The following is a 23,551-nucleotide window of genomic DNA, read 5'->3' as shown; positions in this document are numbered from 1 at the left end:
TAATAACAGGCATTTTAACCATGTTTAACCATGCGTCTCATTCAGACATATTGCCCTGATGTGAATAACAGCAAAAAAACTTGCCTTGATATTGTAAGAATCGGTGAGGAACATGACCAATCGGTCAATACCCAAGCCCCAGCCGCCTGTGGGTGGAAGCCCATATTCCAAAGCAGTGCAGAAGTTTTCATCCACAAGTTGCGCTTCATCATCCCCTGCTGCTTTATCCTGCAGAGAACAAGTCACACCTCTTTGCTAGGAGAACAGTAGAACATCACTAGAATAAAACTGAACCGCAGTCACATTTTGCCTTCCATAGATAACAGTACTTTTTTTTCGTTTACTGCAAAAACATCTTTAATATAAGAACACCAGGCCACATGCATAGCAAAACAAGACATCGCGGCATGCACGCAGTCTAGAATACCGTATTTACTCGCATAATGCTCGCACTTTTTTTCGCGGAAAATTGATGCTAAGGTGGGGGGTGCGAAATATATGCGGGAGAAATTTTCGAGCAAAAGTTTTGGAGCGCTAAAAGCAAATTTAAATAGGTGCGAATTGGAATTCTTAGGTGAGCTATTGTAAATATAACCCAAGCATTAATTTCAAGCAGAACTTACCCTTGTTATAAATGTACAGAGTCGCCAAAAGCACAAATTGCTGAAGCACTTTATTTACCGGACGCAGCCTCATCATCACTCGCCGTGTTCCGTGGTATAATGCTCACAGCAGACCATACAGTTCTACTCTTGATCAAAGACGTGATCCGAGTCCGTATCGACACTGCAATCGCTGTCTCCAGTAGCGCACTACACAGAACTCACTGACGCCGAAGTGCCTGCCAGCAGCGCTTGCTATGCTGTAGCCCGTACTTGCAAGCTTTCAGCTTAAAAGTAGCTGTATAACATGCGTACAGCCCCACTGCGATGCGGCACCAAGAACACGGTAGACGGTGAAATAAAGCAATTAACACGGACGAAACGAAGGAACAATGACAACAAGATGCAGACACCTCGCAAAATGGTGACGAATACGCACATCTTGAAGGTAAAAAAAAAAAAGACTAGCATAACCGATTATGATATACCCGAGCACGCTATCGCCACCTGGTAGCGCATGCACACAACGAGGCCAGCTAGGTTCAGTAGCGCTCCAAAGATGGCACTTGTTACTATTAGCAGACGACTCTCGCGGTGGTAATATTGGTGGTGCGATGATTATGTGAGTAAAAAATAAAAAATCAAATTTTTGACGCCCAATGTTGGGGGTGCGAGTATTACACGAGTGCGAGCATTATGTGAGTAAATACAGTAGCTGAGCCAACACTTGGAAGTAAGCAGATATCAAAGACGAATAACTGGCGCTCTATGAGATGGCTTAGTAACCATGCTCTTTGCCAACTTAGCGAAAGCCTTGGGGTTGCGAGGCTAACCACATGTTCGCAACACTGGGCAATGCAAATGATAGGGCAGTCACGGCAAAAGGCGGAGGCGCAATGGCGCTACATGGGTGATTCTGCTGTGCTCAATTTTACCATGCTTTTCCTAAACTAACGCCTCTGAAATGACATCGGGACTGCAGAAGGTGATGCCTTGTTTTCGAAAGGCTTTAGTTTTCACACGGAATCAAACTAGCATTACATCTGCAGCTGCGGCACATCCACAGAAATGTGGTAGTTTCACCAGACGCAAACGCCACTGAAAATGGGATAACATGACAACTGAAAATAAATAATTATTACAAAGAGATGATAAGAGGAAGATACTCCCGAGTTTTTCTTATATAAACGAATACTATGACATTTAGTAAGTACTAAACATCGTCAGAGTCATGACATTACCAACAAGTGATATGGTAAAGATTTCTGCTGGTCTGAGTAACTTTACATTGAGGGATTCCATTCAGGTCCTCATATTTGGGGTCGTTCGTTTTCGGGTTTTATATTTCTTTAAATACAGAAGTGGAGGGGGGGGGGGGGGGGGAATAAAAATCAGGTGCTATTTTACAACTTGATGATAGGGGAGAAATCTGGTTCTTCTTGGAAACATTCCAAAACTCAGTTTTTTTCTAGATTAACATTTACAAACATAATAACTTATTTCATTTTTTTTTATTGGAGGGTAATGATTAGAGCCATGCTTCGGGCTGGTAGGAAGGGAACAATCGGAGTTCTGAAGAAAGCATTAAGGACTTCCATGTTTCTTTGATAATTAATAATTTTGTACTGGCAGTAAAGAGTCTGGACTAGTTTTGGCACATGAAACATGTACACAAGCTGGTCATTGACTTTTTAAATGTCCTTGTTAACATATATAATAATCTGCATGCTCAGCATTTTGGTTTACACATGAGACCTGTCCAGTCCTTGAAGGTATCTCAGCCGAGAGAATGACCAACATCACAGCCACCATCACCTAGGCACAACAAAAACAATGGGGCATTTGTTAGCCCGTGGTAGCACACAGTTGCATCGTGCCAATAGTCCATTTCTTCAACTCCTGCATTACTGGAGCCTGCTTCCAGCAAGTACTGGCTAAACTCCTCGCGCAGTAAGTCTACATCATCGGTCACAAAAATAAAGAGGGGTCTGTAGTTACGCAAACTAGGGCAGAGCAGCTCCGAGGGCACCAGCTTTTCTCGAAATCGTAACGAAAAATTGGGTCTTACCTGATTTTTCAAGAACATGTTAGGGGAACAAGAATCTGGTAAAATTGGGTTCTACCCGAAAACAAACAACCCTACTTATAATCAGTCTTACAAGCTGTTTACAGCACTGTGGAAGCAACAGGTGACCTGGGCCAAGCAGGATGATGCGCACTACATAATAGTGTTCCAACACGCATGTTGTCCCATCAATCTGACAGTGGCTCCACCTATGCTCATTAAAGGTATACCAGCAAAGCTCACCTGGGTGAGCATTGCCATCATCTTGATGAGAGAATTCATGCTGCCCCCACACACGAGGTGGAGTGTTTCAATAGCATCATCATCAGCAGCAGCCTAACTATACCCACTGTAGAGAGAAGGCCTCTCCCATATTTCTCCAATTAACCCGGTTCTGTGCTAGCTGCATCCACTTGACTCCTGCGAACTTCTTAACCGTTTCGCTGTCGGGCGTTTCTGGCCGTGACGCACCCCCATTGTCGGCTTCGTTTCAGGGAACTAGCATAGCTGGGAACGAGCATAGATTTATTTTTGGTTATGATTGCTATACAAATAACATAGTCAACGGAATATGCACATTTCAGTGTTCTGTAGGTGTTGTTAATTAACATCATCATCATTATCAGCCTGATTATAAATTAGATAAATGAGAATAATATAAAAAAAAAAACAGCTCGTTACTTCACTAGAGACCGAATCCGAGCTCGACACTCGTACTTATAATCAAAAGATCAAAAGAGCCATCGCTCCAGTCTGAAGTCGAAGGTCCCGCACGGTCAGCTATATGAAAGTAACCACGCGCACGGAGGGCGTACTTTCGGTAGCCAGCACAATAGAGATAAACAGCACGTTGTGAAATCAAGATGATAGAGAGAGATGGACAGAGGGTAAAACAGCCTCCTTTTTTACTGCTAGCCGCAAGCAAGAGCGCGGCAAGAAAGAGCGAAAGCAGCGATCTAGTCACGTGTCGAGAGGCAACGGCGAGAGCCCTTGAATGTGAGGCGTCGTAGCAGACACACCAACAGAATAAAAATAAAAACCTGCAAACCTGCGGAATATGGCAGAACAACCCTTGAACCCGTAACCGCACGCACGCGCCGCAAGATCACTTAGCGCGATAGAGTAGCGCGCCCAGAGCGACCGCGCCCCCCAGCAAAGAAGGTGGCGGGAGTGGGCGCGGTCGCTCCATACTTTTCAGTGTATACGTATCAACACAACGTGGGGCAAAAATACAAACTTGTAAAAAGATTTGACAGATGGCGCAGCCTGTCCAAGCGCGCGAGCTTCACGCTCAGGCACGAAGTTTTGAATACACGATAGAGAATGCACCGGTACGTCGGTGACAATGTGGGGGTGAAGCGCGAAAACGTACCGGTATGTTCATGACATCCAAAGGGTTAACCTCATCCACCTACCTAACTTTCTGCCGCGCCCTACTACGCTTTCCTTCCCTTGGAATCCAGTTTGTTACCCTAAGCGACCATTGGTTATCCTCTCTTCGCACTACATGTCCTGCCCATGCCCATTTCTTCTTCTTGATTTCCACTAGAATGTCAGTAGCTTGAGTCATTTCTCTGACCCAATCTGCACGCTTCTTATCTTTTAATGTTACCCCTACCATTTTTCGTTCCATAGCCCTCTGCGTTGTTCTCAACTTAAGTAGAACCCTCTTGGTTAACCTCCACGTTTCAGCTCCATAGGTGAGTACAGGTAAGATGCAACTGTTGTATACTTTCCTCTTGAGCGATGCCGGTAAGCTGCTAGTCATAATCTGCGAGTGCTTGCCAAATGCGCTCCATCCCAATCTTATTCTTCTTGTTATTTCCTTTTCATGGTCCGGATCTGCGGTTACTACCTGTCCTAAGTAGACATATTCGCCTACTACTTCCAGTACTTCGCTACCTAATGTAAACTACTGTTCCTTCCCGAGGCTGTTGAACATTACCTCAGTCTTCTGCATGTTGATTTTTAAGCCTACCTTTCTACTTTTCCTGTCTAGGTCATCAATCATTATTTGCAGTTCATCCCCAGAGTTACTTAGCAAGGCAATGTCATCAGCAAATCGCAGATTACTGACATATTCTCCATCTACCCTTATCCCTAACTGCTCCCATTCCAAGTCTCTGAATACTACTTCTAAGCAAGCTGTGAATAGCACTGGGGAGATCAGTGTCTCCTTGCCTAACACCTTTCTTTATGGGAATTTTGTTACTTTCTTTATACAGAACTATGGTTGCTGTGCAGCCACTATATATATTTTCCAGCACTTTCACGTACGGCTCGTCTACCCTCTGATTTCGCAATGCCTGCATCGCCGCCAAGGTTTCTACTGAGTCAAATGCATTTTTGTAATCAGTGAATGCTATGTATAAGGGCTGGTTATATCCCGAGCATTCTTCTATCACCTGGTTGATGGTATGGATATGATCGATAGTAGATTACCGTTTCCGAAAACCTGCTTGATCCTTTGCTTGATTGCAGTCTAAGGTTGTCCTGATTCTATTAGCGATTACCTTAGTAAATACCTTATACGTAACAGACAATAAGCTGATTGGTCTGTAATTTTTAAGGTCCTTAGCGTCCCCTTTCTTATGAATGAGGATATTGTTTGCATTCTTCCATGGTTCCGGTACCGTCGATGACACCAGGCACTGCGTATACAGGGTGGCCAGTTTTTCTAGCACAATATCCCCACCATTCTTGAACAAATCTGTAGTTATCTGATCCTCTCCAGCTGATTTCCCCCTTTTCATAGTTTCTAATGCTTTCTTGACCTCGTCCTTTGTCACTAGTGGGACGTCTGACTGTTTTTCCCTACCACCAATCTCATTACGGTCCTAACTACTTTTGCTACTGCAGAGATTTGTATAGAACTCCTTGGCATATTCGTGATGACGTTGCCCGCATTGTCCCTTAATGCATACATCTGGTTTTTGCCTATGCCCAATTTCTTCTTTACCGCTTTAAGGCTTCCCCCGTTCTTACAGCATGCTCAATTTTCTCCATGTTATACTTCCTTATATCGGCCACCTTGCGCTTATTGATTAGCTTTGATATCTCGGCCAATTCTATCTGGTCTGTTGGATTGGAAGCTTTCATACTCTGGCGTTTCTTAATCAAATCTTTCGTCTCTTTAGGCAGCTTACCGGTATCCTAACTAACCTACTGCCTACTTCTACAGCACACTCAGTAATGATATCGCTGAAATTATTGTTCATTGCTCCTAGGGTAATGTCGCCATCCTCGGTTAGAACTGAATATCTATTCTGTAGCGAGATCCTGAACTCTTCTGCCCACGTTTAACGCTAGAACCCTAGCTAGTGAAGCTAGTTTAGCAGTGCTGTTAGAAGAACTAGAGGGTATGAAATGGGATGTCATGGAGCTTAGTGACGTTAGGAGGCCGAATGAGGCATATACTGTACTGACTTCAATAACATTCAAAGCTAACTGCTTCGCCTGCATGGTGAAAGAAACGAACATTTAACGGACAACCCTCAGGCGACACAAGAGCATCGACCGACGACATGCTGACAAATGGCGGCGCATCACTGCTTTGCATCAGCAGCCTTCAGTGCAATCAAATCAAGTGCAGTCTTCTTCACTTGATTTCACCAATGAGTATAGAACTGCCAGAACGCTCTGCGTCCTTTACCCATCCAAATGATATATATGCTTTAAATTGCTGTGTTTTTCTTGAAGAATACACATACACTGTTGAAATTTTGATGGTTATTCTGCGTTCCTGCAGCCCTGATTGGAAGAGAGAGAGCTCTACCTTCCACAGTGCTGCAAACAGCATGTGAGATTTTTGGAGGTATAAGTTTCTCTCATACATGACCGAGGGTTTTAAATTCCAGAGGTTACTTCAGTCAGAGCAATACAAAGTTCACTAATATCCAATGTCCAACACGCTATGAGAATACATCAGCTTAAAGTAAAATGATGCCAGTTACATAGACAAATGCACAAAAGAGAATGCTGATGGCCCGCTTGACATACAGTGTTAGAAGCAACCTTAACCACACACTTACCTTGGCCTGTTGCTCAAATCGCTGCCTCTGAATCAATGGGTCGTTCAACTCGGTGTATGCATTGACGATTTCCTTGCGAGCAACAAACAGCTCAAATCGTTCCGTGAGGCCACGTACACTACGATGCCATTTTGACAGCGGGCTCATCAGCTGCACCAAAAGAGTGAAAGTAAGCTGTTTACTACTGGAAGAATTTTGTTTGCAGTCATATCAGCTGCATTAGCGATGGGCCATGTTGAAGAAAAGAACAGCATACAGTCAAACCCTTTTTTAACAATACCGCTTAGAACAATATACAGTCTACCCCGGTTATAGTGAAGCCACTTATAGAGAAATATTGGTAATAATGAAAAAAGTTTAATTTCCCACTCCCATTTTGCATTTTCAATACAATTTTGGTACAGTTTTAACAAAGCAAATAAGCGCATGCCAGCAGATATAGCGAAGTGATTTTGTACTAAGTGAAAAATAATGTATCAATCGAGAGATTTTTACGCCTTCAGGAAAATTTTTGTGTGAAAATAAAGACAAAATTTGGCTGAAGGCCGCATTCACAGCGTCATCTGCACTCCCACGAAGCGAAAGGTTGCTTTACTGCCTCGCTTGGCTTGGCGTATTCGCAATGTGGCGCCCCGTCGTGCCGTCGAGCTGGTTGCGCAGGAGGTAAAAAAAAGTAAGAAAATAAAAGGCAATTTTCGATCACATCACAGAGCAGCAGTTAACTTGGTGAATTGCGATTCTTGAATTTCTCTCCACTCAGTTCTGGGGCTAGGAGAGAGAGAGTCAAGGAGAAAACGTCGTGGGAGTGAGAGTGTTCCCTCTGCTTTCGTGCATCTTTGTATGAGCAGCAATGTACTCCTCTCGCTAATACCATTATGCCTTCCTGCCTTGTTCCGCTTCTTATCTTTGATATCTCGTGAACCCCGACTTCACCTGGACAATTTTTAGACAACGGACCTACAGTCGACCAATTTTTCGGACCCTCTAGGGAACGCAAAAACGTCCGAAAAATCAGGCAGGCCGAAAACAACGAATGAATGAAAAAGATGTACCATTTTACTAACATTTCTGGGATCAAAACAGTCAAGGACGAGGTATTAGGCTTCCGAAACACCAAAGCATGAAAAAGAGCCGTTCAAAACAACTGCCGAGTGACCCATGCCTTTTTGTTGGCTTCGTACAACACTGACAGCGATGCCCCTTTAAAGCACCACAGGTTCTTCGACTTCCCAATTACAAGCAAGGGAAACTTCTCGCTGCCAGACATGTTGCTGCCAACGAGAACGGTCAGCCGCTCTTTACTGTGCTTGCCACCGTGACATGGGTCATCAGCAAAAGCAAGCATTCTTTCCGGCAACATCTTATAAAATAAGCCAGTTTCGTCGCAGTTGAAAACATTGTCAGCACAGAACTGCTGCAACAAAGACTGCAGTTTTCCGTTGCGGTACTGCTCAATAACTGCATTGTCGACGGCGCCGCTCTCATCGCACACCTTGAACTTCAGGTCATACCGATGCCTAAAGTGTCTCAGTCACGAATCACTGAACTTAAAATCGTCAATGCCCATTTGAAGCGCGAGTGTTTCCGCTTTTCTTGCCGCCCGAAACCAGCAACCGCTTTGCAGTCATTGAATCAAGCCATACGATGAGGGCTTCCTCAAGCTTTGGGTGAACACCTTGGCTTGCATTCCTTTTTTTGGCACCAGATGGTTTTTTGGCCGCTTCCAGAATCTTGCCCTTGTTCTTGAGAAAATCCGTGACTGTTTGCTTTGAAATGCAAAACTCCTTACCTACGTCGGCCTGCGATCGGCCACTCATTACTTGTTTAATAATGGCGGCTTTCTTCTCCATCGTTAACCGACGGTACTGTTTTCCACGCTTCGATGCCATCGGCGAGGACGACGAGGACGAAGTGGGGGCCATCGCGGGCAAGCAAAATCCTCTTGTTGCGAAGTGTCGAAGCACCTAGGCCTAGCATCGCAGAGCAAACTTGACACAATATGTAGCACATAGCAAAACCATGCACCCGCGTAGCGAAAAAACACCATGTGGTCTGCGATGAGTCTGCGCAAAACGGTCGTGGCATCGACGCCGCTTCCGAAAACTCCAGAAAAGGCGCTGGTAAATATAGCCAGCGTGGCTAGACAAAATCAGTGTGTGACGGCTAGGTACGGCTAGTACGGCTAGTTGCTCAAAGCTGTGACATGGTTAGCAGACTGGAAGATAGCCAAAATGACGGCTTTGTAGGACGCAGTTGCGGTTTCAGACTTTCCGTCGCGTCAAAAAGTCCGAAAAATTGGATGGCGGGGGGTTCAAGCATCTGAAATTTCAGATGCCCTTATACATTGATTCTATGGGGCTCGTGGCGGTGCCGCGAAGATGTCCAGAATATCGGGCATGTCCGAAAATTTGAACGTCCAAACATTCGGTTGTTGACTACTCAGTTATCCCTTTCTCAAACCCAACCCTTCGATTTCTTGGCAATGTCGAGTCTCGCGAGCCCCAGCACCTCAACGGGCAAGAGAAAAGTGTTGTCATTGAAGACTAAGCACGCTGAAACGTGAAGAGTGATATCGTACGGATGTATGAAATCGCACAGTTCACACTCTCAAAGACAATCAAGAACAGCAGCAAGATCGACGCCATTCTCGACAACGACGTTAGGAGCGGGGACCGAAGGAGGGTCCGATGCGCCATATACGCCGACGTAGAACCCGCACTTTACAGGTGGTTCTTGGATGCCCGATAAAAGAACATGCTGCTCAGTGGACCCATCATGCTAGCGAAGGCTAAGAACTTGGGCTTCACCAAGTTGCCAAGCTGCACCGTATGGATCAAGGAGTTATCACTAACTTTAAGGTCTACTACTGGCGCCGAGTGATCGAGCACCTTCTGATTGATGCTCGCTCTGCCAACAACGTGGCCGAGATGAAAGTCCCTTTGGTGAAGGCCATCCATTTTGCAAGCGGAACCTGGAGGGATGTGAAGCATCTAACTATCGCTCACTGCTTAAAGAAAGTTGGCTTCTCTCGAAGCAGCAGCGTGGACAAGGCGCCTCTAAGGATGAAGCTGCAACGGTTGACATCGCTGCAATAGCTGATGGTGCCGCCACAACAGCCAGCTTGGAGCAGCTATGGGAGTCCGTTAACAAGTTGAACCTTGTGCCTTTAGGTCCATCCCACATGGACTTTATTTCCACCGACGATGAACTTGTTGCCACGGAGGGGACAGTCATGGAAGGGACGGACAGCGCCTCCAAGAGTGGCTGCGACGATGCTGGTTGCGCCCCTAAGCCGGTGACCTACGCAGCGGCCAGCACAGCTGTTGACACACTACGGATGTACCTTGGGAGTTCGGAGTAGAACTTAGGTTTGCAGTAGGATGGTATGGAGATCCTGAAGACCGCACTTGCAAAATGTGTTCAGGGAACGTTGGACCATTTCATCCAGCGACGATAAAACAATTTACTCAAATTCGTCTCATTTTTTTCATAGTTTAGATACAACGAAATAGCGGATATAGCGAAGTAATTTCCAATTCCTGGCTACTTCGTTATAACCGGCTAGACTGTACTGGATATAACAATGGGCAGCCGTAGCACCGTCAACTTTGACATACATTCTATGGTAAAATAACCTGCATGTAACAATGCTGTAGCAGTAGATTACTAGTTATAACAATTACAATTGGTTACTGAGAGCAATTCTTAGCAGAAAAAAGCTCACAAACACTGCAACCATGCCAACAAAACAACATCACAAAGTCCTAAGAATGGTCAATTCCCAGCGGGACATCATTTGTGCAAAAAATCTTTCACTCAGCTTTGTGCACCAGTTGGACGCCTTGCACCCTGCAGTCAACAATACTGGTGTGAAGCAGTTAAATTAAATTTAAGCTTAGTGATGATATATTTTTGCCTGCAAATAAGTGAAAAGTGTAAGCTGCTTCCTCTTTAATAAACTTTCTCAAGTTTCTCATATTTTCTTTGTTGTTATGGTTTAGCCCAGTTATAACAATGATATTTTCAAGGCACTGCAATATTGCTATAAGTGAGTTTAGCTTTACAAACATATCAAAGAAGAAACAACATAGAGCATACAAGGCTATGGAAGCAGCCCTCTTTTGGTGCAGTAGTTTCTCCAAAACACAACACGCAAGCCGGCACGTTGCAGCAAGGTACTGTTTTATGTACCTTGTGATGCTAATGGAAAACTGTAATTTGAAGCAATTTTTGGAACATTGAAATTTCCAATTTGGAGAGCTTTGGAGCACTAACACAAAGATTAAGGAGCAGTCTGGAATACTTCGGACCAATAACGCATTGATTTAGAAACAATCTGGAGCATGGGGCTTTTGGTTTACAAATTTCTTACGTAACCAAATGGTGCTGAAAAAGTCTGAGTTCAATGCAAGCACTTCTACTCCATTAAGTTCGTCATTATTGCCATAAAACAGAACCTAAGCGGTCTTCAATAATAAGTTTTACACCACGTAACTAATATCAAGACTCCTTCAAGGTATACAACAGACAAGGGACCAGGGCACAATCAGAACTCTGAGTTACCAAAAGTACAACACACTTAAGACTAAATGCAGTTGGCTTTATGGATATACCTATGCAAAAAAAGAATTTTGAAACTTCTTTTTCTACTCAAGAGCTATAAACAAGTTCAGCATACCAGTGTTCCAGCTAAATGTAACCAAGGTTTTAAAAATATGGTGGTCCTTAGCCCAGTGAAACTAACCGAGAGCTATGGGAAAATGCGCTAAAAGACATAACACACAAGAGAAAGACACATAGAGCATGATGCCTTACCTGTTCTATCCATCTTTCTCTTGCGCATCAACACATAGAACATAATGCTTTTCCTGTTATATCTGTCTTTCTCTTACGCATCACATCTCTTTAGCAAATTTTCCCATGGCTTCTGCAGATCATCACCAGCAAGAACGACAAGAACTCTTGTTAAAGCAACTAAGAGCTCTTCGGAGTCACCTATCCTTATTTGCAAGATGATGACTGAATCTTATTCAAGAGAAGAAGGAGCCTTCTTCGTGGACGCTGCGGGTCCTGTAGCGGGGACATCAACAATATCAGTGGTGCGCCAAATGCAGGTCGTGGACGGCTTTCAGTTCGTAACGGGGATATGCAGGCTATGGAGGAAGTGGCGATAGCCTTAGCCGCAACGCACTCCGCATCGAAATACATAGTTACAGATTCCCAGGCAGATTATAGAAACTATATGCGTGGCAGAATCACGCCGCTAGCCTGTAAAATTCTGAGTCAATGTAGGACTTCAGCTGCACAGAAGAAACTAATATGGGTACCAGGTCACCAGGGAGTTGAAGGAAACGAGCGCGCACACGCTTCGGCCTGATCTTTTCTTCCCAAGAATCCTTTAACGTCCTCCCTTGCTGATTTAGGCTCCCCCTCTCCGTTAACAACATATTCAGAGATATTACAGCATTTGCACCTTGAAAGGCAGACAATCCCGAAGCCCGCTAAGGTCGCTAAGGGTCTTAGTCAATCAAAAGAGTGTCACCTTCGAAGGTTACAAACTATGACATTTAATAATCCAGCAACATTTCACGTCATTGAGCCCGAATCCTTTTCAGCGCAGTGCAAATTTTGTGGCCAGAAGGCAAACTTATACCATATGGAATGGGCTTGCCAACAAAATACCAGTATTGACATAATAAATCAGCCAACATGGGAAGGTTGGGAGGCGGCCGTGCCCAGCTCAGACCGCGAGGTACAATGAGCCCTCGTCGAAAGAGCACGGGCAGCGGCTTTTACCAACGGTGTCCCGGACTAGGGACCCGACCAGGCTTCCCTTAATCTAAGCCAATGTCAATAAATGTATTCATCATCATCATCATCATTCATCAAAGTTAATTAATTAGTACAGACTAAGCAGCTATCTCTATAATTATTAGCTTGAGAAGAAAGTGTTAATGCAAAAGTTGTATGCAAAAGTATATTACATGAATTTGCGAGCAGATGTTAGAAAAAAAATTCTTTGACTCGCACACTGATGGTTCACACGGTTAATGCTACACCACAGCACTTTAGTGAATTTCAAATCAATGAGTGCAAGGTGACTCAGAAAGCTCACACTTAACCCTTTGACTGTCGAATAGTCTGAAAAAAATTCACCCCCAGTGTCAAATTTTTTTAAACACTATGCGCTTAGCGTAGTACCCATACAGAAAAAGCACCGCGGGATAGAATGCGACCGCAGTACCCGTATGCCATTTGAAAAAGTAAGCACAGTAAAAGCTCATTGGCACATTCCCGGACATACGCGCAGCATCCCAGGGAGTAAAAATGCATCACTGAGATACAGTAAAAGCTCGTTAATTCGAATTTCCCGGGACCAGGGAAAAAGTTTGAATTATCCGATGTTCGAATTATCAAATGACCTAAAAAAAAAAAACTGACAAGAACCATTTGCATTACGGTAAATTTACCGTATTTACTCGTGTAACGAACCCCCTTGCATAATGAACCCACCCACTTTCGATTTTCGCCGAAGAATATGAAAAAAATAAAAATGAAAAAAAAAGGCGTTAGCGCGTCCCTCCGTTTCATGCCATCACAACCCAGAACGCATTTCTTGGCAGTGCGCCAAGATGCTGCACAGCAATAACATCACGATGTGTTTATCTTTTGAAGTTAGCTCTAGCAAGGGGGGAAGAGAACTTGGCAGAGTATCAGCGCTTGTACGGCTCTGCAAGCCTCGTTTTCAGTATTTGCTTTATCATGCCATGGGCGTTTGGGGCGGGCGCCGTCTACTGCCACCCAGTTATTGGAACACGCGCGGTAGCAGCAAACGCCTTTTGAAGCAATGATTCTAAAAGTTGTTGTCATAATCGCTGACCGCGTACTATTGTTTACGACAGATGGCTGGAAGAATGAACGACTCTTACCAAAAAAAAAAAAAAAAATTTCTCGCCTGACTCGTAGCGCGCACCCGTCCAACGTAGCTTTTTATGGGCGTTGGCAGGGGCCGTGCTGACAGTACTTACCCGTATTTCGAAATTAACAGGGTTCGAATTAATGATTATTTAGTTGCGAGTTTCAGAGGTTCCGCGGAAGAGAGAGCAGGCAGCCGCGGCCGCCAGCCGTCGCACCGGTCATGGCGCCAATTAGGCTTTACCCACTCTGCCATGGTTTCACATGGTTTTGTCTTCTGTTCCTGTTTTGGACACGCGCAGCCTCTAACTATGCCGGTCTTTCGCGGAGGTGTTCGTTTGTTTTTTTTTTTTTTTTGGCCATGTGCTGTGCGCCAAGCCGCCCAGAGGCGGCGGCGTGTAGTTTGAATTACCCGTAGGAGAACCGAGACGCGTTTAAAATAACTGGCTTTTGTGTACACAGATCTCTATAGAGCTTGGCCGGAATTCAAATTATCTAGGTTCGAATTACCGAGCTTTTGCTGTAGACTATTTTTCTCCCAGTTGATATGTTTCCGGATAACACAACTCCCTGGCTACTATGTTCAAAATTTCTACAAACTGCGGTCATATAATATGTTAGCAATCAACCACATGTACTAACACATGAGCCAGCTGAATCTGGAAACGTTGCGGCACGAAAAGCTAGAAGCAATGGCACTCATCCACCGTGGTGGCTATTCTGCAGTGCCTAATGTACACCGACGAAGCATAGAAGAAAAGACAATTTGCTAGCTGAGGGGGTTGTTCCCGCGGAGACGCAACATGAATAGGAGAAAGGCAGAGGCAGCTTTGCTGTTCCTAGGGGCATGATGGGCACATCTGGGAGCTACAACAACCTCCCCCCGAATTCATTATAAGCATACCAATGAAGCTCAACTGTATTGAAGTGTCGGAAGTGCAAGCAGCACCATACAATTGTGAAACAGTGCCCATGGGCTAATCTACTATACTATACTCAAAGCGGAAGTTCAAGCAACGCAAGCTTCAATGCCACTTACCTCTGGGTGATCACAAAGGAAAGTGGGATTAACAAACTGCTCTTCCAGGAAATGTCCCACTAGCTTATCCAACAGCCGAGCAGCTGTCCTGGGTGCCGGGCACTCCACCTCATGCTTGATGCACAAGTCTGACAACAGGGCCACCGACTCTGCATAACAGCAGATGGACGTATCACTGCCCTGTTTAAAACAGGCCGCACTAAAATAAGTGGTAAAATTGGTGCATTAAACACCACAGAAAGATGAACAGCAGGGCCTGTTCCACCCAACAACACAGGACACACATGAAGATACGCTGCCACAGAAGCAAATTATGAGGCAGAAGCGCAAGTCTCTCTAAAGGCCTGTTCACACTGGCGAGTGCCACAGAGGTCACACGACCCAATTCATCACAGAGAAGACTCGAACAAGCCGCCAGGGGCTAGAGGGTGTCGCTCTCTGACAGATTTCTTGCAATGCAACTTCAAGTCGCAGAACTCCTCAGCCAATCTGCAGTGCTTCAGAATGTGATGTTTTTCCACTTCTACCTCCTTACTTTGGCAGGGAAATTCAAAAGTGCATGTTCGCATGTGTACGACTTGCTGTGCATGCAATTGTTGGGTGCACATCAAGGATTACTGTGAGAATGACACCTACTCATTCGTGTTTGTACTAGTATTTTCTGTCATGAGCTTGGGTATGAAGCGATTTCGTGACCTGCTACTTCACGAGACCGCAAACAAGGGCGCGCCCAGCACTGCCACTGCTTTTGATTTCGTCGAACTAGAGTGCTTTCAGCTGTCGAAACAGCTCTCCCCATGTGAATAACTATGAGAGCTTCTTCCTCGCTGAAATAATTACAGATACCCATGCCTGAATGAAGTCCAAACTGATCTACATCAAGCGCGATAGCACATAAAAAGGGCCGAAAATTTGTGAAAGTCGGCTCTTCGTTCAAAGAGAGGGGTGTCGTGAAGAGAGTTGCATGCCGGTGTGAACACTCGGTGTCGATCTGCGCTTGTCCCGCGTCGACGAAACTCTCTCGCGCAACCTTTACAACTCGCCAGTGTGAACGCGTCTTAACACCATCAATGTGAGCTCTTCAAAGAAACCATTCTAAGGAGCTCTTGGCTAACCAGACATCCCTATTTGTCTGAGAATTTCTTCGGTGCCCTGAAACCTTTAAAGTGAGCAAAGAGAAGTATCAAGTAAAGGTATGAATAGCCATAACAGATATATTCAGTTACGTTCCAGGCCCTGAAATCTTATTTTTAAACAAGCTATAAAAAAGATAATCATGAAATTTTTTTTCCCCACCCCTTGAGGAAGAAACGTGAGTGTAGCAACCCGAACAAGAGCTCAGACTCAAATGCCCCCACCTTGATCATGTCGCCACTGATGGCAAGCATACTTTCATCTTTCTTGAGGACACTAAATGGCCTTAGCTGCATACCTTGATGCACCATTTCTCCTTCTTTCACACATTTTACTCCAAACTACAGAATATTAAATGTGTTAGCATTTACAATATCATGTTTGAGCAAGTTATATGGCTTGCAATGCACACGAACTGTTTGAAGCCACCTGGAATTTGCCCGGAATGACAGCCAAAACATGTCACTTTTGACCTCTGGGACAAACGCAGCATGCAGGTTCAGTATGCTTGAACACAGGCTCAAGCAGGCCTTGCGGACATCAGGCAATTTTGTGAACTCCCGTCAATATTCCCCTAAACCATGCACTATACCTATTACTATTCCTTCCACCTTCTCTAGCATGATATGAGGCAACCTTGGTGCCCCGTCTGTGATTCAAAGTAGCATTTACAAAGCATTATCAATTTGCTGGACCACCCCAGCATGTGGCTGCTGTGGGACTTGTGGAAAGAGAAGTGCTGTGCTGTGCTGTGCATTTGACCTTGCTAACCCCTTCCTGCCGAGAGGACAGCAGCATGGCAATCATCAGTTCTGTAGGCTTGTCATAGCCATATACTGCTCCACATACTAAGGGCATTCGCAATAAGCTGTGACAGCACCAAATGCCCTTTGTGTCTGTCAGTCATGCCTTTAGTCTTTACTTCCTTCCATATTTATCCCTTCCTGCCTTTCCTTATCTTGTTTACCACCATTTTCCTTCACACACACTAAAAATTGCAACTGGATAACAAAGGAAGCAACCGCACATGAGATGCTGCCAGATAAGAGTAGAACACGGTGAATGAACCAGTAGCGAAGGTAGGCGCTCATGCTGCACTGCTGGCATACTGGCTGCCAGGCAAGAGAGAAACTATCGAAGGATATCTGGGACTGAAAAAAATACAAAGAAAGGTAAAATAAACAAAGACATGCAGCCAATATCCAAGGCTGTTCCCAGCACTGCTATGTGTGTGAAATGTGATTGAAGGATCGCCATTAGGGGAAGTGCCACGTGTAAGGGCATGGCGCATGTTTTGTTTGCGGGAAGCTTGACAGACACATTTGGCATTTTTATACTTTCGCACAGGATTTTCGACTGAACTTTTGAATATAAGCAGCATTTTAATATGTCCAGGTTATTCTAGTGAATTTTCATGAATGGCAGAATGCAGGCCTGAAAGAAAAAAGCAAGGATGAATAGACAACGACGTGCAGCCAAAATGTGGTTACCTAAATGTTAAAGGTGCGCTAAACAGCACTGTGAAATTTTGTTTTTGCTTTTGTTTTTTAGGTTTCCATGAATAAGTAGTTTTAGTCACTCAACATAGTGATAAATTAAGCCCACTGTAGTAAAAATAGGCCCGCACTCTTTGCTTTCGTGAGACTCAACTTCATCACTCTGCAATGGCCAATGAAAATCCTCTAATCTGTGACATCCAAGGTAACCTTTATTGGCGTTTTTGGATATGATGCAAATACTATTTTGATAGGACCACTATCTATTTCTCATTCCAAGAACATGCCACCGAAACAACAAGCCTGATGAAAGTGGACTGCATTCACAGTATCACTCCACGCATTACTCCACTAACTGCAGAGCAGCAAGCCGCTATGCAACTGCTGGAAATGAACTCCATACGTTGGGTGACTGTCTGGTGATTTAAAAAAAGAGGCAGGAGCTGGAATGTTTTATCTCATTTTAACAGTCAATTCTGCCACACAGGGCAATAATTAAAAAGTTTATAAGAATACTTGGAGCGTGTAGATCGAGTTCCCGCTGTTAAAAGATGCCCTCAAAGTTCTATTCAGTGCACCTTTAAGCTTGGCATCAAGCCTGATAGCAATCTGATAAACTGTCAGCACTTCTTCGTCTTCTAAACACAATTTGGCAAAAAATGATGCAAATCAAGCATTATGAAACCTGATGCATCTCCAAGCTGAATTTTATTTTAAAGAAATCTCGCTTCTCCCTGTTGCACTTATAGCTGATGACAACAGGAGCCCTACAAAATAAAGAAGCCGAGCCAGCTCCGGAACGTTGGGTTTATTTGAAATATCGTAAAAACCTGTGTATAATACAAACCTGCATATAATGTGAGATGTAATTTCGGGATATCAAAAACGGGCAAAAAAGAAGTTTTCCTCCATGTATATGCGAGAGACAAAACTTTGATCAGCAAAAGTATTTATTTGCACTACATTTCAGTTGCCTCGCGAGGCCTACGCATTCCGTACTTTCGCGTCCAGCACTACCTCGCACCAGGCGTCAAATAGTGCCATGAACCATCATGTGCCGGTGCTGGTTCGCTCCCCTTTACACACAGACATACTTGATTAGAGAATTTCACGCTGTTCTAAAACCAGTAGGCCACTTCCAGCTCGGATGCGGGACACCGACAGCACAAGCTGCCGGCCATCATGCTCCGCACCGCGCCAGTTCGCGTCTAGCATTGCATGCAGGCACGCGGCATGTGAACCCAGGAAGTGTTCTCAGATTCGGGGTCTTCGCAATCGTTGTCGTCCGGCACGGGTATCGTCTGCCAAGAGTCCCTTGCTAGAGACATCTTTCAGTACCAAACTCTTCTTCGGTTCAGTACCTCTAAACAAGTTTAATCCCCCCCTTCTGCTCGAAAGTATGACCGATGCCCTCCTTGTGAATACTGGTGAAATGCCCGTGATTCAGCTGCCGGGCATGGCTAGCATGACTAGCATGGCTGGGGAGGCCCATGAGAGACCCGTGCAATGTGCCAAGTGATCCTTTCACCATACCTACATAGTGCCCTACATCGTGCGAGGTGCGATCGACTTCCCTCTGGTCGCGTGCGCTTTGCAGGCACCACAGTCATGAGGATCGCGAGGTTAGCGTAGTGAAACCGAAACCACCAAAACAGCCGACCTCACCGCTAGACAGAGCCTCCTCTCGCTGGAAGCCTGATGCTGAGAGCACTGATTAATAACAAGGCCGGACTGCGAATTTAGGATGTGTGGGGTTGTAATAGGGGGGATAAATGCGTTTTCCTGGCTTAGTCGTGGCTGACAGTCCAAACCATCAACCCCACCCAGTGATCGCATGCACTACTGAGTGCACGCCGACCACTGCGGGCCGTGCTCTTGGAAACAAATGAACAACACGTGCTGACAACAAAGAGGCATTTATTGCTGCAGTAACAACACCAGCTAGCAATAAAACACGCCAATGAATCATCATCATCATCAGCCTGACTATACCCACTGCAGGGCGAAGGCCTCTCCCATATTTCTCCACTTAACCTGGTTCTGTGCTAGCTGCGTCCACTTGACCCAAGCGAACTTCTTAACCTCATCCGCCCACCTAACTTTCTGCCACCCCCTGCTACGCTTTCCTTCCCTTGGAATCCAGTTTGTTGCCCTAAGCGACCATAGGTTATCATATCCTCTCTTCGCACTACATGTCCTGCCCATGCCCATTTCTTCTTCTTAATTTCCACTAGAATGTCGATAACTTGAATTATTTCTCTGACCCACTCTGCACGCTTCCTATCTCTTAATGAATACAGGTCGTCTGACTCACCAGCAAGGCTGCAGGTGAATGTTCACCCACACTAAGGCAGGAGATAAACTCCGAGGCCAGACAGGGCGAGCAGGCAAGAAAAGTCCAGCGAGGCCTTCGCCCCGCCGGCGAATGCGGAGTCGCACAAGGATACGTCCGCTCACGCAGAGTTCCTGATGCCGAAGAGAGCTGGCTTTCCGGCATGCACAGGGGGAAGGCTCCTGTGGTTCCCCAGCTGCTGCGACGCTGGCGCCATCTCTTGATAGCTAATGTTAACCACCAATGTTCACGCGATTTCACAATAGTAACCACCGCGGGGGGAAAGCCGACTTTAAGGGGACGATGGGAGACCGTTCCCCACAGATGAAAATAGTTCGGATCCACATATAACACGAGGCGAAAACCTGCCATGATAAAATCGGAAGAGCCTCATATTATACACAGGTTTTGAAAGTAAGGAATTTTTGTTGGACATTCATCAAGTTTCACTTAGTTACCAAACCCAACCAGGCAGGCAATAGTAGTGTCAAAATGTTTTGTTTTCAAACCAAACTGTAGTACTAATACAACATACCTATTTAATTAAATTAAGCATTTGCAGCAGCATTTAGAATACTGACGAGAATGTACTCACCAGGTGTACTTAGCTGCTCAGGGGCAGGCAGCTTAACGCCCAAAGCTTTCTCCAAGTCAGGAAGCATGTTAACCCTTCGGAAGGGTGGTGTAAAGTCAATCTCCAAAGCAGGCCCATCAGCCCCCTCCGGGTGGTAGGCGATCTTGTATGATCCAGTCAGAAACTTTACCATGCCTGCAGTAACAAGGCAAATGCAAACTTTGTTCAGTCCAAAACACACAAACTATTGCTTCTACCTCCCACTGCAATGTATAAAAAAGATGTTGAAGTGAATACTGTATTCATGCGAATCTACGACGGCTGCAAATGTAAGACAACCCCCTCAATTACCAACAATGAAATCGGAAAAAATCTTTTTTTTTTTTTTTTTTTCTCCTTTATTGCAACAAACGAGTGCAACGACCATCACTCTCTCTCACTGCTGCTGCTGGCCTCTGTCGCTATCTTCCCACATGTGATCCGCTGTGCTGTTGAGGTTGTTGGAAATATTTCTTGAATGCATGGACGACCATTTCATCTGGAATAGCGTGCGAAACGTCCAGGATGCACCACGCAAGCTGGGACAACAATGCTCGCTTTAACCTCCCGGTAGGCGTCAGAGCGGGTCCCCCTTGCTCCATCCACTTACAGTAACATTCAGGAGCATTGTCCTTCAGAGGCTTGTTCAGACAGGCATCTAAAGGTTGCAGCTGAGACTGGTTGCCTGCCATTAAAGCCGTGCTAGCGTCAATGGTGCACCCCTTGAACACATCCACAATCAGCATCGAACGAAGCCTTAGCAGCACTCCTGGACGACGAAACCAAACGGTGCAAAGCCAGTTGTTGAACATGTCCACAGTCATCCACCCCTTTTCATTACAGCGGATGATCACATCAGCAGGAAAATCTTCTCTTTTCGGCAATGTCTTCCAGTTGAAGATAATGTAGGGGGGAAGCTTTCTACCGTCCGCAGCACAAGCTAACATTACGGTCGCCTGTTGCTTCTCATTTCCCGTCGTACGAACTTTCACGTCTTTAGAGTCAGCTTTTTGGATAGTGTAGTTGATCGGCATGTCAAAATGCATCGGTGTTTGATCGGCAGTGCCTATTTGTCCCAGGTTGTAGTCGTGTTGGCACTGCAGCCTGATGACGTAACGCTGAAATGAAACTAACTTCTCTTCTAAGTCTTCCGAAAGCCTTTGACACAGTGAGGTCCGGTGGTGGAGCGAGAATCCCATGCGGTTCATAAAGTGCTTCCTCCAGCCTTTGCTTGTTTTGAACATTGTGTGACTAATCCCATGCTCACTGGCCAATTCCTTGGCTTTCATCTGTATCATCTCAACGTTGACGGCGACACATCTGTTCCTGAGCTCATTCACATATCGAGCCAAGTTTTCCTTGAGCTCTGTGTTGTGATCATGTAAAGGCTTTCCGTGAACTTGCACACACTGCCGAACTGCTGGCATTTCACAGCCCCCTGTGCACGTTCACCTCTGAAACATCGAAGTGCCTGGTTGCTGTTAGGTTGTTTCCAGTCTCGTTCACAAAAACAATAACTTTTCGCTTGAACTGTGCTGTATAATGGCACCTGATTTCACTCATTACAAAGCATGTGCAAACCGCAACGCTCACATCTGCAAACAAAGAAGGCGTAAACGAAGCAATGGATGCACCATAGAGCCTCCTGCATTGAGAGAGAGATGACTCACGCGCTAGCGCTGATTTCGCGGCGGGTGACATCATTTCGAACCAATCACTTGGAGCCACTCTGCTTCTTTCCTCGCCTCTTCGTTCTCTCTCCTTTCTTCATGCACTGAACAGAGGGAGCATGCGGGCAGAAGAAAAGTAAAAGAGAACGACAGAACAGAGGACGCTACCCAGTTGGGCCCTAGGCTAGGAGCAGCTAGGGACATGGTGGCTAGAGGACGTGGGTAACCTTGAGTGGGTTTTAAGAAACCACAGCCGTTCCCTTTTTTTTTTTTTTTTTTATCGCCAGACTACCACCATAGCCTCTCGTGCGCTTCTCAGGTAAGCTTTTTTCTTTCATCGCACGGACCGATCTTCTCAGACGGCCCCAAAGCTAGGACAACCGCCCACATTGTGAACCAAATTTTAAAAAAGAACTGTCGTCTTAGATTCGAGTCAATACGGTATATCAAGATTCTGAGATCAGAGTACTATACCGACAGGTGTTGCAAAATTTAGTAGAATTACCATGAGTGTTTCAGTCGCCCACTGAAGTACCAAATGTGCTACATGACTGGATTTCAAATGAACATTACAATTTTGGGACACAGGATTGGTTTGGTTTGTAGGGTTTAATGTTTCCAATGCCACGCTGGCTGTAAGGGATGCCATAGTAGATGTCTCCAGAAATTTCACAACTGCCTAGTTAGAGTTCTTTAAGGTGCACTTATATTGCCCAGTACATGGGTGCCTTGAGTCTCGCCTCTGAAATGTAGCCGCTGCAGCAGAGATCAAACCAGCTTTGATGGATCAGCAGTTAAGTGCCTTAACACTTTAAATGCAACTCCCGAGATATCTCGGAGACCACACAGGCACACACCTGGCCACTCCGGAGTATACTTGTGTTGCCTTTATAGCTCCCTCTCTACCACTCCTGGTATTACTAGTGTACAAATAATGATGTGGACATGTCATGCCATCTGTGAAGAAGCCACATGAATGCATAAAACTTGCAGGGTAAATATGAAACAACATATGAACCGGATGTTTCTCCACCGCATCATCACCATCGTCAACACCGCGCTGCTTTCTCGTTGTCAGCAGTGCAGCCATAGTGAGGCAACGTACCACACGCATCCTCTGTTTGAAAGGCAAAAAAAATAAAAACTGCCGACGAATTCTGACTCAAATGAAAGTGACAACGATGAAGCAGCTTGTCAAACGAAGACAGTAAGGAAGAGATCCTACCACCTACAAATACGGGCAACAAGACGAAACTTGCCGATTGCAATAAAAATATTTAATATGGTGAAGGCTCGTCAATTCAAAGCTTGGTCATTCAAATTATCGGATAATTCTAACTGCGCTGTTTGATCTGGCCAAGCTCCATAGAGGTGTGTTTACAAAAGAAGCCCGGTAATTCAATAGCAAGTCGGTTCTACAATGAATAATTCTAACTATGCGGCATCGCGTCTCGGTGGCCTAGCACCCAGCACGTGGCCAAACGCCCCCGTGACAGGACGGCATAGTTAAGATGTTGCGCGCGTCCAAAACGAGGACAAGCCTAAACCAGGTAAACCCAGTGAAGAGTGGGTAAAGCCTGACCCATAACTGGTGCAGTGGCCAGAGGTGCCGGAGGGTACGGGTGGCCATGGTGTTGGAAGAGTTAGGTGTATG

The 23,551-nt window shown here is 45.3% G+C and overlaps 1 protein-coding gene across 2 annotated transcripts in view; it reads right to left on the bottom strand.

The window, feature by feature from the left end:
• The window catches only part of LysRS (Lysyl-tRNA synthetase), a 92,617-nt gene that overhangs the window by 5,262 nt on the left and 63,804 nt on the right, over positions 1-23,551 (bottom strand). For both annotated transcript variants that reach the window (XM_084588561.1, XM_084588560.1), the window contains 4 exons: positions 20,210-20,383; positions 14,653-14,801; positions 6,699-6,848; positions 81-228 (listed from right to left, as the gene is read on the bottom strand). In XM_084588561.1, coding sequence (XP_084444687.1) covers positions 81-228; positions 6,699-6,848; positions 14,653-14,801; positions 20,210-20,383 — 621 coding nt within the window. The remainder of the gene's footprint in view (positions 1-80; positions 229-6,698; positions 6,849-14,652; positions 14,802-20,209; positions 20,384-23,551) is intronic.

Source organism: Amblyomma maculatum, chromosome 1, assembly GCF_055883805.1.
Source record: "Amblyomma maculatum isolate TAMU_Amacu chromosome 1, ASM5588380v1, whole genome shotgun sequence".
NCBI lineage: Eukaryota > Metazoa > Arthropoda > Arachnida > Ixodida > Ixodidae > Amblyomma > Amblyomma maculatum.
The sequence above is the reverse complement of the archived record's forward strand: the minus strand, read 5'-3'. Positions and strand labels throughout refer to the sequence as shown.